General features: G+C 43.0%; 1 protein-coding gene across 3 annotated transcripts in view; it reads left to right on the top strand.

The window, feature by feature from the left end:
• CTDSPL (CTD small phosphatase like) overlaps positions 1-13,591 on the top strand; it is a 1,248,266-nt gene that overhangs the window by 668,519 nt on the left and 566,156 nt on the right. For 2 of the 3 annotated variants that reach the window (XM_044066860.1, XR_006364219.1), the window contains exon 4: positions 3,006-3,122. The exons of the other annotated variant lie outside the window; for it this stretch is intronic. In XM_044066860.1, the coding sequence (XP_043922795.1) occupies positions 3,006-3,122 (117 nt within the window). The remainder of the gene's footprint in view (positions 1-3,005; positions 3,123-13,591) is intronic. 3 annotated transcript variants of the gene reach the window in all.

The following is a 13,591-nucleotide window of genomic DNA, read 5'->3' as shown; positions in this document are numbered from 1 at the left end:
GGGATATTTTAAAGCAATTTTGGGTAGTGATAGATTAATAGAAGGAATGGTAGATACAGATGATGTATTCCAAGTTCATAGAGAAAAAAACAGATTTTAGTATTTCTTTTATTACTCCTTTTAATATAGATGGACAGGCGATCAAACGTTATCTTGTATAAAAATTGGAATTTGATTAAAGCTGATGACTGATTAGATAAACTAGGTAGTACACCTAGAGTAATTTTTCAAAGAGCAACTAATTTTAAAGATGTTTTATCTTCTAAGCATGTAGTACCCCCTAGGATAGTAGGCATGTATAGATGTGGATCTTGCAACTACTGCAGATATATGCAGACAGGAGCCAACTTCTCTATCCAAGGCAAAGATTTTACTAATAGGAATAGATTTAATTGTAATACTAGTAGAGTAGTTTATCTAGCTCAATGCCAGTCCTGCCCATGTTTTTACATTCTCAAAACAGATAGGAAGTTGAAAGAGGATATATGAACACTTATATTATATTAGAAAAGGAAAAGTGGAAAATGCCCTGGCTAGACATGTTAAAGATTATTGTAACTATGCATTTTTGTTTAGAGCCACTGACACTGTAGCAGCGGATAATAGAGGGGGACCCATGTCGTTATTGTTGGAACAGTTAGAATTAAGATGGCACATCTTAGCCAGAGCTTATGCTAGACCAGGTCTCAACAATATTTGGTTTATTTCATGTATATTAAAGTTTAAAAGCCTCAACAGATGAATGTAAATATATTGCTGTTATTGCTATACATATATTTTTTACATTTTTATATTCTTATATGTATATATATATATATATATATATATATATATATATATATATATATATATATAATGTTTATTTATATGTTTATCCATATGTTTTTAAAAAAAAATGGGAGGGATGATTTAATTGTATTAATTGTGTTAGTCATGTGATTAGGGAAGACTGTTTAAGCACATTTAGTAGCATGATGTATTTGTCTGATGAAGTTGAGTTAATAAACTTGACGAAAGTGCTAATATTACACAATGACTCGGTATTCTTTGCAATTTTTTGTTGGTTTTAACAGGCTACAATATCTATCGCGCTGATAGATTCTGAAAAAAAGGAGGTGACCTACTGTATCGTAACAGAAATTTTCTAACTGCAAATGTCATACTCTCCCATGCACAAGCTTTTCTCCTCCCCTCCCTTCTTTATGCTGCCCCTGTGCTCACCAACATTCAAACTTCGACCTTAAACAAACTACAACAAACTTACCATAAGATTGCTAGATTTATTACAAACTCTCCATCTAATACACATCACTGCCTTGCCCTAAATTCTCTCCAATGGCTGGAACTCCCTCATCAACTACTGTTACCCAATTTCAAATGCTACACTACATTCTTTATAAACCTTCATCTTGCCCTGCTTTCTCTTCCTTCATCTCTATCTCCAACCCTCCACGGACTCTCCATACCTCTAATCAACTACTTAACATCTACCAACCCAAAAAAACAGTAGGCAAACTCCTTTATAAAAACTTACCGCTTAAGCCTGGAACAAACTTCCAAGAGAAATTTGCTTCATCATTCACCCTTCCTAATTTAAAGAAAAGCTAAAACATTATCTACTTAACACCAGAATTTGTCCTTGCCAAGCTCCAACTTAATCTCACATCACCCCTACTTTCTTTTAACTCTTCTTTTTCCTTCCCATACTGCTGTGTATTCCTCTACTGTGGATACTTACTAAACTCTTAAAGCAATACTGAAGGGCTACATTTATAGTTGTAAATATTGTAAATATATTGTTACACTGTAAAATATGATATGTATATGTGTTTGCATTATTTCTGCTTTTTGTGTTTCTAACTTTTACGTATAACCAATTCTTATCATACTTTTGATTTTAATGTTTAATTATCTGTATACTGTCTTGGTATACAGCTTCTCTCCTCGGGTCTCCACTGAAAATGGGTCACAAGCCCAGCTGGACTAACCCGGTTAACAAATGTCAATAAATAAATAAATAATCCAGCAGTGGGGGACTCCTCAGATAGATCTGTTAGCTTCCATTCACAACAGAGATTAAAAAAAAACTCTGCTCCAGGATTCTTTGCAAACAGGCCTGGAAGACATATGCCATGTCATTTCCATAGACAGGAATGTTCTTATATGCCTTTCACCCTTTCTAATAATGGCTAGGGTCACTGTAAAGATTCAGAAGGATTCCCTGAAAGTAGTTATGGTGTTTCCATTTTGACCAATGCAACAGTGGTTCTCCCTTCTCTTAACTGTGGCCAAGGACAATTACCATAAGCTTCTTCACAGTCTGGACTTATTCACACAAATAAGGGGTTGTTTGTTATGCCTCAACATAAAACTTCTTCAACTGACTGCCTGGATGAAAGAGTTCTAATATCTTTTAGGCTCCTGTTTTCTGAAGATGTGCAACAGGTATTAAAAGAGGTGAAGAAACCTGCTACTAGAAAATCATGTACGGAGAAGAGGAAGACATTTTCTTGTTGGTGCCAAACTAAAACCTAGGACCTTCTCAAGGTGTCTTGGTTTTTCAACATTTGTGTGAGTTATTATCCTCTGGCCTTTTTTACCCTTGTATCGAGTCATTTCTTAGCTATTTCTGCTAGTCTTCCTTTAGATCCCTCATTCTACCCAGTCTGAAGTCAAACAGGTTTTGAAAAGGGTTCTTCATATCTGAACATGTAGAACAGCTGACTATCTTTTGAGATTTCAATCTTGTTTTACAGAAACTTGCACATTTTCCATTTAAACCAGCTTCTGAAACTGAATTGAAGTTCTTGACTTAGAAAATAGAGCTACCCATTGCTCTTAACTTTGCAAGAAGAGTATCTTAGTTATAAGCTCTTAGGATGAATCAGCCTTATCTCATTTTTCATAAAGGTACGTTATCTTTGAGAACATGTTCTTCATTTATGCTACAGTGGTTTCAGTGTTTACTTTGAGTCAAGAATTTCATTTCTCTTTCTTTTTTCCAGATCCAAAAAATAAGGGAGAACGTATTTGGCATGCTCTGGATGTCTTCAGACAACTCAAGATACTGTATTGACATGACTGAAACCAGAGTTTGGATCAACCGTTTACTCCATATGAAGGTAAGAAAAAGGGACAATCATTGTTAAAACAATTTCCAAATGCCTGTATCATCTAAAGTAGTTTACTTCATTTGGTCTTCATCCTGTGGGATACCGGATCTGTATCAGATCCGAGCCGGCAAACTTACTAGCATGTGCTCCGAGCTCCAAGCTCCTCCCCTTACCCATAATACGCCTCCACTATCTTCCAACCCCCAGATCTCGTTTGCCGCGGCTAGCTGAAGCATCGTGATCTTCAGAGCTCCGAGTAGTAAGTGGGTATTAAAGCTTTTAGAAAGCCTTTTTTCTCTACTAACTTCAGGATAGTGATTAGGGTAGGATCCCCTTTTCCTCCCCTCGCTTGGTACATTGTGTGTTTAGACTATAGTGTTGTTTAGCATAGTTTAGCGTAGTTAATGAGTGTGCTTGCTTGCTTCCCCCTCCCACCTCAGTGTGTTCTGTGTGTGTGTGTGGTTTTCAGTGGGAAAATAGCGTTTTTTTCTTCTATCTACTTGTTTTCCCTCTTGTATAAATGGCTGATAAGCCAGTGTTTAAAAGATGCACTGAGTGTTGCCATAAGATGTCCCCAGCAGATGGCCACACTTTTTGTGTAATGTGCTTGGGCATGGCCCATCTCAGTACAGACTGCTCTATATGCGCGGGTTTTAACCCACGCGCAATCAAGGATAGGAAGGCTAAGTTGGCCCTGAAAGGCCTCCTTCCCACTTCTGAGGAGGTTGCCTTGTCCAAGGCTTCGGTCACAGAGGCTGCTGTGGCCACCTCTCCTTCTCTTGCTTCTCCTCCTTCCCAGGATGGGACTCAACCTCCCATTTCAAAGCCTGCAGAAGCGGAACAGAAAAGGGGCAGAGAGAAGAAGAGAGAGCCAAAATCTAGGCTGGAGAAACGTAAGAGGTCCCTTGACCTCCCTTCACCTGTTAAGACAAACAGGATCCGTGACTCTCCTCGACTCTGATCTGCGAGGTTTTCCCTGGAACTGGAGGAGACACGCTGTACATCTAGGGCCTCACTGCCTCAACCCGCAAGGTCGGAGTCCATGGCTTCGTCAAGGTCCACACGGTCCTTATCGGAAGTTGACATGGATAAAATGATGAGGAGGTTCATTTGTACTCTGATCCAGATGGGGGTCTTGCCAGCCTCCTCTCCATCAGGAGGGGGGAGCTCACTTCCTTTTTTTACACCATTTTCTCCTTCTCCAATCTGTCCACTGGGTTCAGAGTACTCTGATCCGAGGATGGCTTTAGTTAGGGGGTCGACGCCGATGGTACCTGCTTCCTCGATGCTGACAGCTGCCTGGAGCATGTCAGATCTGAGCCGCTCTCAGAGCCGGAGCTTGGGACTCGGATCTGAGGGAGTAGAACTTTTTTCATCGGCTCCGCCTTTGTCGGGCCAAGTTCCCTCCCTTGGAGCTCCGTCCACTTCAAGCCCAGCTCCGATTCTCTCGTACCCGGCGAGACCGGCTTCCTTATTGGTTCCACAGGAGGTTCGTTGTCCCTCGGAGTTCGATGTGGTAGAAAGGGTTCCCTCCACTGGATCGAGACCCCTGACTATCCCCTTGGACTCTGCCCCAACCCCCTTGACTCTTGCTATGAATCACATCATTTTACCAGAGGGACAGCCCATGCTCGAGGAGCCCCAGACGGTTCCCCCTGAGGAACAAGTGGCTTGCAAGTCCCCCCCCCCCCGGAGAGCTCCACCAGAGATGTGCCTCACAAGCATACGTGTGTAACAGGAGGCACTTGAACTCCCCCGAGTCCCTTACCGAGGATATGGACGTGGATGATGGGGAAGGTTCCCCCAGGTCACCTCCTAAGGATGTCTTCTTTGAAAACATAGAAAAAACACTCAAAACTGAGTAAAAATGAAGAAGGCAGTTCACAGACTCTACTGGCAGCAAGTTTAGATAAAAGGCAAGCCCACAATGCTGGAAAATCACACAAATCCTTTATTCTTTGAAATACAATATCCTGTTAATGCTTTCGTTTAAACAAAGTGTTAAACTTCATCAGACAGCTGTTAGTTTCACATTCACTTCCTTTATAAACTTCCTTTAGCATTGATTGGTTAAACAACTCATTAATATTAATGAAACTTAAAAATCCATCACATATACATAAAAACACAAACACCTATTCACTCTAAATGCATCTGCCTACTACTGCTTATAATTATTAAATTTATAAATAAACTATGAATGACTATAAGGTAAAATGTATTAAACATCTTATGTAAACAATATAAAACCAATGCTGAAAACTTTTTCCTAATAAGCATTTTTATGAACTGGATTTTGGGGTTAAAAACTGCATTAAATTCCAATCACTTAAAAACTCATAAAAACATTTCTTAAAAATGACTGACTACACCTATTTCATAAATATGTGCACATACAATAGATTAAATGTAATAAATATTTAAAAATATGTAAAAAATACTTGCAACAAGTGGAAAAAAACTTGTGTAAAATAAAATTATGTATACAAGTAAGTTTTAACTAGCTGATGCTACCTTCATTTTTTTCCTTTGAAGACCTTTTAACTTCAGCACAGGGGCTATTGAGCTACACTCATTCAGACCTGGCCAACTATCTGCCTGTAAGCGGATTTGCCACCTGAGCTCTTTTATCTCTAAAAGTAGCTCCCATGGCTTGTTGTCCTGTATAGGTACTGGATCGAGCTGAACTTAAGTCTGCTATTACAATTAATGTGTTTAGCCAAGGCATTGTTCTGATTTTGTCTCTTTACAGCATATTCGTGCTCATAAATTCTCTGCCACAGTTCTTTCCATTACCCAACGTAGAAACACTGGCAGAAAGAGCAGGAAGCCCAATAAACTACTGCTTTGGAACAACAATTGTATTTACTATTCACATAATATATTATGTCTCTCAGAATGAAACTGTTAGCTACTTGAACCTTGGGGCACCAGGAACATGCCCCACAACTGGTCATTCCTTGTCCCCCTCGTAGCTCAGCTCCCTGCTTAATTTTAAGTAGGTCTTTAAAATTAGGCCCCTTCCTGTATATAATCGTGGGTTTATACCCCACATATTGTCTCATGTAGGAATATTCCAGTAGTATGGGCCAGTCTTTTTCAAATGTTAATCTTAAAGCTTGGGCCTCCTTACTATAAGTGATGACAAGTGCTTTAGCAAAATCTGATGAAATTTTTGTTTCATTAAGACTAAAGTTCTGAGAACTAGACTCATTAAGAACTACTTCTATGAGAGTCTGTCAAATCTACAGATGTATGTTGCTTGTCCAGTATTGGCTTGAAATGACCATTCACTCTTTTGGTTTTAACTTCTTCCACTAATTCCCAGATTAATTTCACTGGATAGGCCCTTCTAAGGAATATGGAACGTAGAAAATCACACTCATTAAGAAAGTCTTCAAAAGAGGTGGTCATCCGGGCAGCTCAAACTAGTTGCCCTTTGAAACCCGACTTCTTAAAGCAAGTAGTTCTGTTTTTTTACTTTTTTTCATATCTTTATTAGGTAATCGATGTTACTGGACTTCGACGATATGGTGTCGATCATATCGTATTCAAAGTTCAGTAACTTCGAATATCTAATATAGACCCGGAAATCCTTCACCAATGGGGAGGTTGGTCTACCCCCAAACCTTCTTCTGACGAGTCTGTGTTCCTGGAAGCTTTTGGCACGGGCCCATCTATTTCCTGGGTGTCCCCTCCTGCAGATCCCTTGATGGACCTGGTCACCTCGGCCAGGAAGGAGCCGGACACTGTGGAACCAATTCCCAAAAGGCCTGACAAGATCTTAAGTCCACCCTCGGATAGGCCAGCATGGAACAAGGGCTCCCCCGTAGACGCTATGGTGGTAGCAGCTGCCATGAAGAAGGAACTAGCCCAGGAGAGTTCCTCGGTTCATCTTTCTGACTGAGAGTCACGGATGATGGACCGCTTAGGGAAGCGGGTTTACGCTTCAGCTACCTTTTCTATTAGGGCACTGAACTACCTGGCCCACATCACGAGACTCCAGTGCGACCTGGTCAAGGAGCTGGCGGAGTCTCCCCCTAAGTCCATGTCGCAGGAGGACAGGGACTCGTTCTCCACAAGGATGGCCACTTTGAAAGCAGTCTCCAATACGTCCATGCGACTCCTTTCACATGCTACTGAAGGAGCGGCTAGGGCGGCTGGGTACGGCGTGTCCATGAGGTGCAACCCCTGGCTCAGACTATGTCAATTTTCAGAAACCCTTCAAAGCGTCCTTTGCAATGCCCCTTATGATGGCTCTACTCTCTTTGGTAAGACCATCAAAGAGACTTTAGTCCAGAGTGAGAAGGATGGGACGACCCTGTCTGCCATCAGAATCCGCTTCTCGAACCCTCAAAGGTCCTTTTCCCGGAATCAGAGAGGGCAAAAGAAGATGTGGTTCCGGAAGTCACAGTATTCCCGGGATACTCAGGGCTCTTCTTCTTCCCCCAGAGGCAGAATGGACGCCGGCCCAGAGGCAGAGGGGGTCTGAGGAATTTTGTGTCTCAAGAACCTTTCTCGGACAGGTTCACACAGCAACCCTGAGGGGTGGCCTCACTGCTGTACTCTGGAGGCAGTTGGGGGATGATTGTCCTTGCACCTGGCGGCATGGGAGTCCATAACATCAGACTGCTGGGTGCTTCAGATCATATTCAGAAGTTACTCTATCCCCTTTGTGGGTCCTCCCAAATCTCCCAAACACCTCCCGGATGTATGACCCTCACAAAGGGAGGCAGCAGCACAGGAAATTTCCAAGCTGCTAGGAAAATGAGCCATCAAAACCATCTGCCCAGATCAGTCTGGATAGGGCTTCTACTCCAGGTTCTTTTTGGTGCCAAAGAAAACGGGGGACTTAAGGCCCATTTTGGACCTATCTACCCTGAACTGGTCAGTTGCCAAAGAAAAATTCCTGATGGTCACACTACAGTCCATCATGCCGTACCTGCAAGAGATTGACTGGATATGCTCGTTAGACCTCCAGGATGTGTACTATCACATAAATATGCTCAGAAGCTCCAGTCCAGAAGGTTCCTCCGATTCCGGCTAGGAGTCAATCATTACCAATGTCGAGCCCTACCCTTTGGTCTCACCACAGCCCCCAGGGTGTTCACCAAAGTGGTGGTGGTGGTAGCGGCTCACCTGAGGCTTCAGGTGATTCAGGTCCATCCGTACCTAGACGATTGGCTCCTCACTGCTCCCACCAGGTGTCTACTCTCTCAAACCCAGAATTATTTCCTAATCCTTGCTCTGCATTTGGGGATCACAGTCAATGCATCCAAATCACTCCTAAATCCTGTCCAGGTTATAGCCTACATTGGGGCAAGGATAGATACATTACAGTGCAAAATCTTCCTGACCTCGGAGAGAGTACAAAACCTGAAGATGCATGTCTCTCTGATCTACCATTCTCATCTTCCATCGGTGGAATTAGTGTTAAGGGCCGTGGGTTCAATGGCGGTGACCATAACGCTTCTCCCGTGTGCCCGGTTACATATGAAAATTCTGCAGTGGACACTAGCTGTACAATGGTCCCTGTTGGAACTTCCATTGTTGTATCCAATACAACTCAGTCTAGTCAGTCAGTCATCCCTCATATGGTGGATGTGTTCTTCGGATATTTTGGAGGGACGACCCTTTGTTCCAGCCCCTGCCCAAGCCACAGTGACCACAGATGCCTCCCAACTCAGGGGGGGGAGCATTGTTTGGGCAGGACAGTCCAAGGCCTGTGGTCCCCTGTAGAGACCAGCTTGCACATAGACATTCTAGAGATGAGGGCAGTCCTTTTAGCGTTGCAGACCCTTTATGCCTTTCTTCCTCTGGGAACCATTGCAATTCAGTCAGACAACATGTCAGTGGTCTGGTATGTCAGCAAACAGGGAGGGAACAGATCTTACCCCCTTTGTCACTAGGCCATGATAGTGTGGGAATGGGTGATCTCCACCGGTCGTTTTCTCATCGCAACGCACATTCCGGGATGGTCCAACATTCTAGCAGACAGGTTAAGTCGGGCTATTCTGATGCCTTACGAGTCATTAGTGGAGCTGATCTTCCTGGAGTGGGGTCAGCCTTGCTGTGATCTCTTTGCATCTCCTTCCAACGAGAAGTTCAGCGGGTTTTTCACTCTGAACCCCCTGCGGTGGGAGCCCCCCAGAGATGCTCTAGTCCATGCTTGGCCTCCTGGTCTTCTGTATGCTTACCCTCCAGTACCTCTTATTCTGAGGTTTCTTCAGAAAGCTCGTCGACTGGGGAGCAAAGTGATCCTCATTGCCCCGTTTTGGCCTCGCCAGGTATGGTTTCCCTTCCTTTGGTCTCACCTTCTGGCTTCGCCCTGGATCTTGGATCCCATTCAGGATCTGATTTCACACCCATCAGGGGTTCCTCATCCGAACCTGGACAGTTTGAAGCTCACAGCTTGGCTGCTCCAGTTCCCATGATCGCTAGGACTCCTGGATTATCCTTGTCAGTTAGGTCTATTTTGGTGGCAGCTCATAAGTCTTCTAACTGGAAGGTTTATTACAGTAAATGGAAACATTTTTCTTTTTGGGCCTCTCAAAGGAGTTTAGACCCTTTCATGGCTCCTATTTCTGCCATTCTTGATTTTCTAGCTGATATTTTTCAACACTGAGCTAGTTCTTCTACTGTCAAGGTTCAATTGGCTACCATTTCTCATTTTCATGTGGGTGAGAATTCTGCCTCTCTAGCTTCCTCCAGACTGTGTAAAGCCTTTATCAAATGGACTTTTCTGTTACGTCCCCTCCCTCCCCGTCAAGGATCCTGTTCCCCCATGGGACCTTACTGTGGTTCTTCAAGCTCTGGTCGCTCTGCCTTTTGAACCCGCTGCAACCACAGATCTAAAATTCTTATCTTGGAAAACAGCATTTCTGGTAGCTATTACCTCTGCAAAAAGGTTTCGGAACTGCAGGCCTTGTCCGTCAAAGTTCCTTATATGATTTTCCACAAAGATAGGGTTTCCCTTCGGACCAATCCATCCTTTCTTCCTTCCCAAGGTGGCATCACCAGTTAATATCAATCAAACCATCAATTTCCAGTTTTCTTTCCTAATTTTGCTAACAAGATGGAATACAAACTCCACTTGCTTGATGTTCATAGACAGTTATGATTCCATTTACACAGGGCAAAAAAATTCCATAAATCCGATCAATTGTTTGTATCTTTCTATAAACCCTTTTTAGGTAAACCTATCTCCAAGGTCACTATTGCTAGGTGGATTTCTTCATGCATCCTTCAGATCTATAAGGACAGAGGTATGTCTCCTCCAGGTCAGGTGAAAGCTCATTCCACTAGGTCCATGGCTACTTCTGCGGCCTTTTGGTCTAGAGTCTCTTTGGATGATATTTGTTCTGCAGCTAATTGGTTGTCATCTCATACATTTATTTCTCATTACAAATTGGATTTGACTTCCAGAAGGAGAGCATCTTTTGGTTCCGCGGTGCTCCGGAATATCCTTCCATGAGGGCCACCCAGGAGTGTAGTAGCTGGGGACCCTGTCCCACAGGTTGAAGACCAAATGAAGTAAACTACTTCAGATAAAGAAGTTATGTACTCACCATAACGTTCCATCTGAGTAGTTGTACTTCATTTGTCTTCAGCTGTCCCTCCCTCCTTCCCCTGGACCTAGTCATGTGAACAGCCTGTGGGCTGCAGTTATTGGTCATAAGTATGTTTCCAGGTCGGGTTGTCAGTATAAGGATCAGCAAACTTGATCTTGGGGTTGGAAGGTAGTGGAGGTGTATTGTGGGTAAGGGGAGGAGCTTGGAGCTCGGAGCAGATGCTAGTAAGTTTGCCGGCTGGGATCCGATACAGATCAGGTATCCCACAGGTTGAACTACTCAGATGGAACGTTATGGTGAGTACATAACTTTTTTTTTTCTGTTATTCTCACCATAATAAGTCAATTCCAGGCAAACTAGTACCTATTCTACCCGTGCTTTGGCTTCTTCTGTTATGTTTTGAAAACGGTTGGACTCTACAAGTATTCTAGAGGCAGCAACTTGGTCCTCTGTGCACACTTTTACAGAACATTGCAAGTTAGATTCCCTTTCTGGGTCCAGAGCAGGCTTTGCTAGGACTGTTCACATGGGACCCCTTAACTCTGAGCTTTCTTCCTCTTCCCTTTCTTTCTGTGCTCTGAAAGTCTACCCATTCAGCTTAGGCCACTGTAACAGTGATCCAGTGATAAACATGGTGCAGTTGTGTAAGTTAGCTTATCATAACAGTAGGTGTTTCAGTAGATCACTGTTGCAGTAGTGACACCCTCCCTCAATCCCATTTTACAGTGAAGTTTTGTGTCAGGGTGTAGATATTTTTATTTGTCATATTTCCTGGTATATACCTAAAAGACAGCACTGTTGCCTCCCTTCTCCGAGGCAGGAAGGTGTGACACCTTACCACTGACTTTATTCTGCTGTCTTTAAGCCGTTCAGCAGTTAGGGCACATGGAAAGTGCCTAAAGCTGTGGATGCTTAGCTGAGTGTTATGCCCTTGGCAGGATACAACTCATAAAGCTTAGGCTACTGCAGAAGTGATCTATTTGAACATCTACTTTTATGGTAAGTTAATTTACACAACTGTACTTTGGAGCTCTTCCATAACTGGTCTGTAGTTGAGATGCAGCACTCTGCATGTAATGCGTGGTTGATTCAGGAATAATAACAATACAGAAGTCTTCCATCTGGGTTCAAGAGACTGAGGAAAGTTACTTTGAACTCCTAAGCCTTGGTTGGCAGAACTGGTTCCTTGATGTCAAACAGTTTGATCTGTTCTGGGGTCTTCCTGGGTGTGGGAGAGTGTCTCTAGGGAACATAGGCTGATGCCAGAGCCAGACTTGGTGTCACTTTGGAAGGTGAGTCCCAATGCAGTGTTATTGTCACAAAAAAACAAAAAAATAATCATTGTTTTCCCGCCTTCCTCGACTAGTTTAGACCAGTTTACAGGCATTGCTGTATTCTGGGCTGTGGTGTAGTTCCTGTGTTGTCCATTACCTTACTTGGATAGAAAGAAGGTTCTTTGCTCACCAGTGGGAGTGGGGAGCCTTGAGCAGCCTACCTGTCCTTGGGGGAAGTGACCTCAGCACAAGAAGCTGTAGTAATTGGTTGTTTGGGACCATTTCCAGCTCTTTTGTAGTTCACTGTTTAAAGTCCACCTCTGGGCATGTTTTTCTGGCTATACTGCTCAGACAAGCTCCACGTGGGTTTACAGAGTGACCCTAGCAGCGGGGAACTCAGAAAAGCGACTACCTTCTGGATTTAAGTATCTTTGCTTTTTTTTCACTTGAAATAGCTTCTGTAGCTTACCTTGAAAACTAGCCTGATCTGTTTTTTAACTGATTGCTGCATTATTTTAAAATCTGCACTTAAAGTTATATTTTAGTCGAATTTGATCGAAAGCTTGCTTGTTTGTTTAATTTAACTGTGGAGGCTGCCCACTAAAGTGTGCTAGCCTGTGTAACTAATTTATCACTGTTTCTGCATTTTCTGTGTGTTTCTACCAAAAAAACAAAAAAATAATCATTGTTTTCCCGCCTTCCTCGACTAGTTTAGACCAGTTTACAGGCATTGCTGTATTCTGGGCTGTGGTGCAGTTCCTGTGTTGTCCATTACCTTACTTGGATAGAAGGAAGTTTCTTTGCTCACCAGTGGGAGTGGGGAGCCTTGAGCAGCCTACCTGTCCTTGGGGGAAGTGACCTCAGCACAAGAAGCTGTAGTAATTGGTTGTTTGGGACCATTTCCAGCTCTTTTGTAGTTCACTGTTTAAAATCCGCCTCTGGGCGTTTTTTTTTTGGCTATACTGCTCAGACAAGCTCCACGTGGGTTTACAGAGTGGCCCTAGCAGCAGGGAACTCAGAAAAGCGACTACCTTCTGGATTTAAGTATCTTTGCTTTTTTTTCACTTGAAATAGCTTCTGTAGCTTACCTTGAACTAGCCTGATCTGTTTTTTTACTGATTGCTGCATTATTTTAAAATCTGCACTTAAAGTTACATTTTAGTCGAATTTGATCGAAAGTTTGCTTGTTTGTTTGTTTAATTTAACTGTGCAGGCTGCCCACTAAAGTGTGCTAACCTGTGTAACTAATTTATCACTGTTTCTGCATTTTCTGTGTGTTTCTACCAAAAAAACAAATTAAACTTAAATAATCCTTGTTTTCCCGCCTTCCTCGACTAGTTTAGACCAGTTTACAGGCATTGCTGTATTCTGGGCTGTGGTGTAGTTCCTGTGTTGTCCATTACCTTACTTGGATAGAAGGAAGTTTCTTTGCTCACCAGTGGGAGTGGGGAGCCTTGAGCAGCCTACCTGTCCTTCGGGAAGTGACCTCAGCACAAGAAGCTGTAGTAATTGGTTGTTTGGGGCCATTTCCCGCTCTTTTGTAGTTCACGGTTTAAAATCCGCGTTTGCACGGCTTTGTGATTCGTATGCATAGCATGGCGCGGTTAAACTTTTTCTAGCTCCGCCAAGTCTG

This window comes from Protopterus annectens, chromosome 3.part1 (genome assembly GCF_019279795.1).
Source record: "Protopterus annectens isolate FY-2018-M chromosome 3.part1, PAN1.0, whole genome shotgun sequence".
Lineage (NCBI taxonomy): Eukaryota > Metazoa > Chordata > Ceratodontiformes > Protopteridae > Protopterus > Protopterus annectens.
This window is presented reverse-complemented; position numbering and strand designations above follow the sequence as displayed.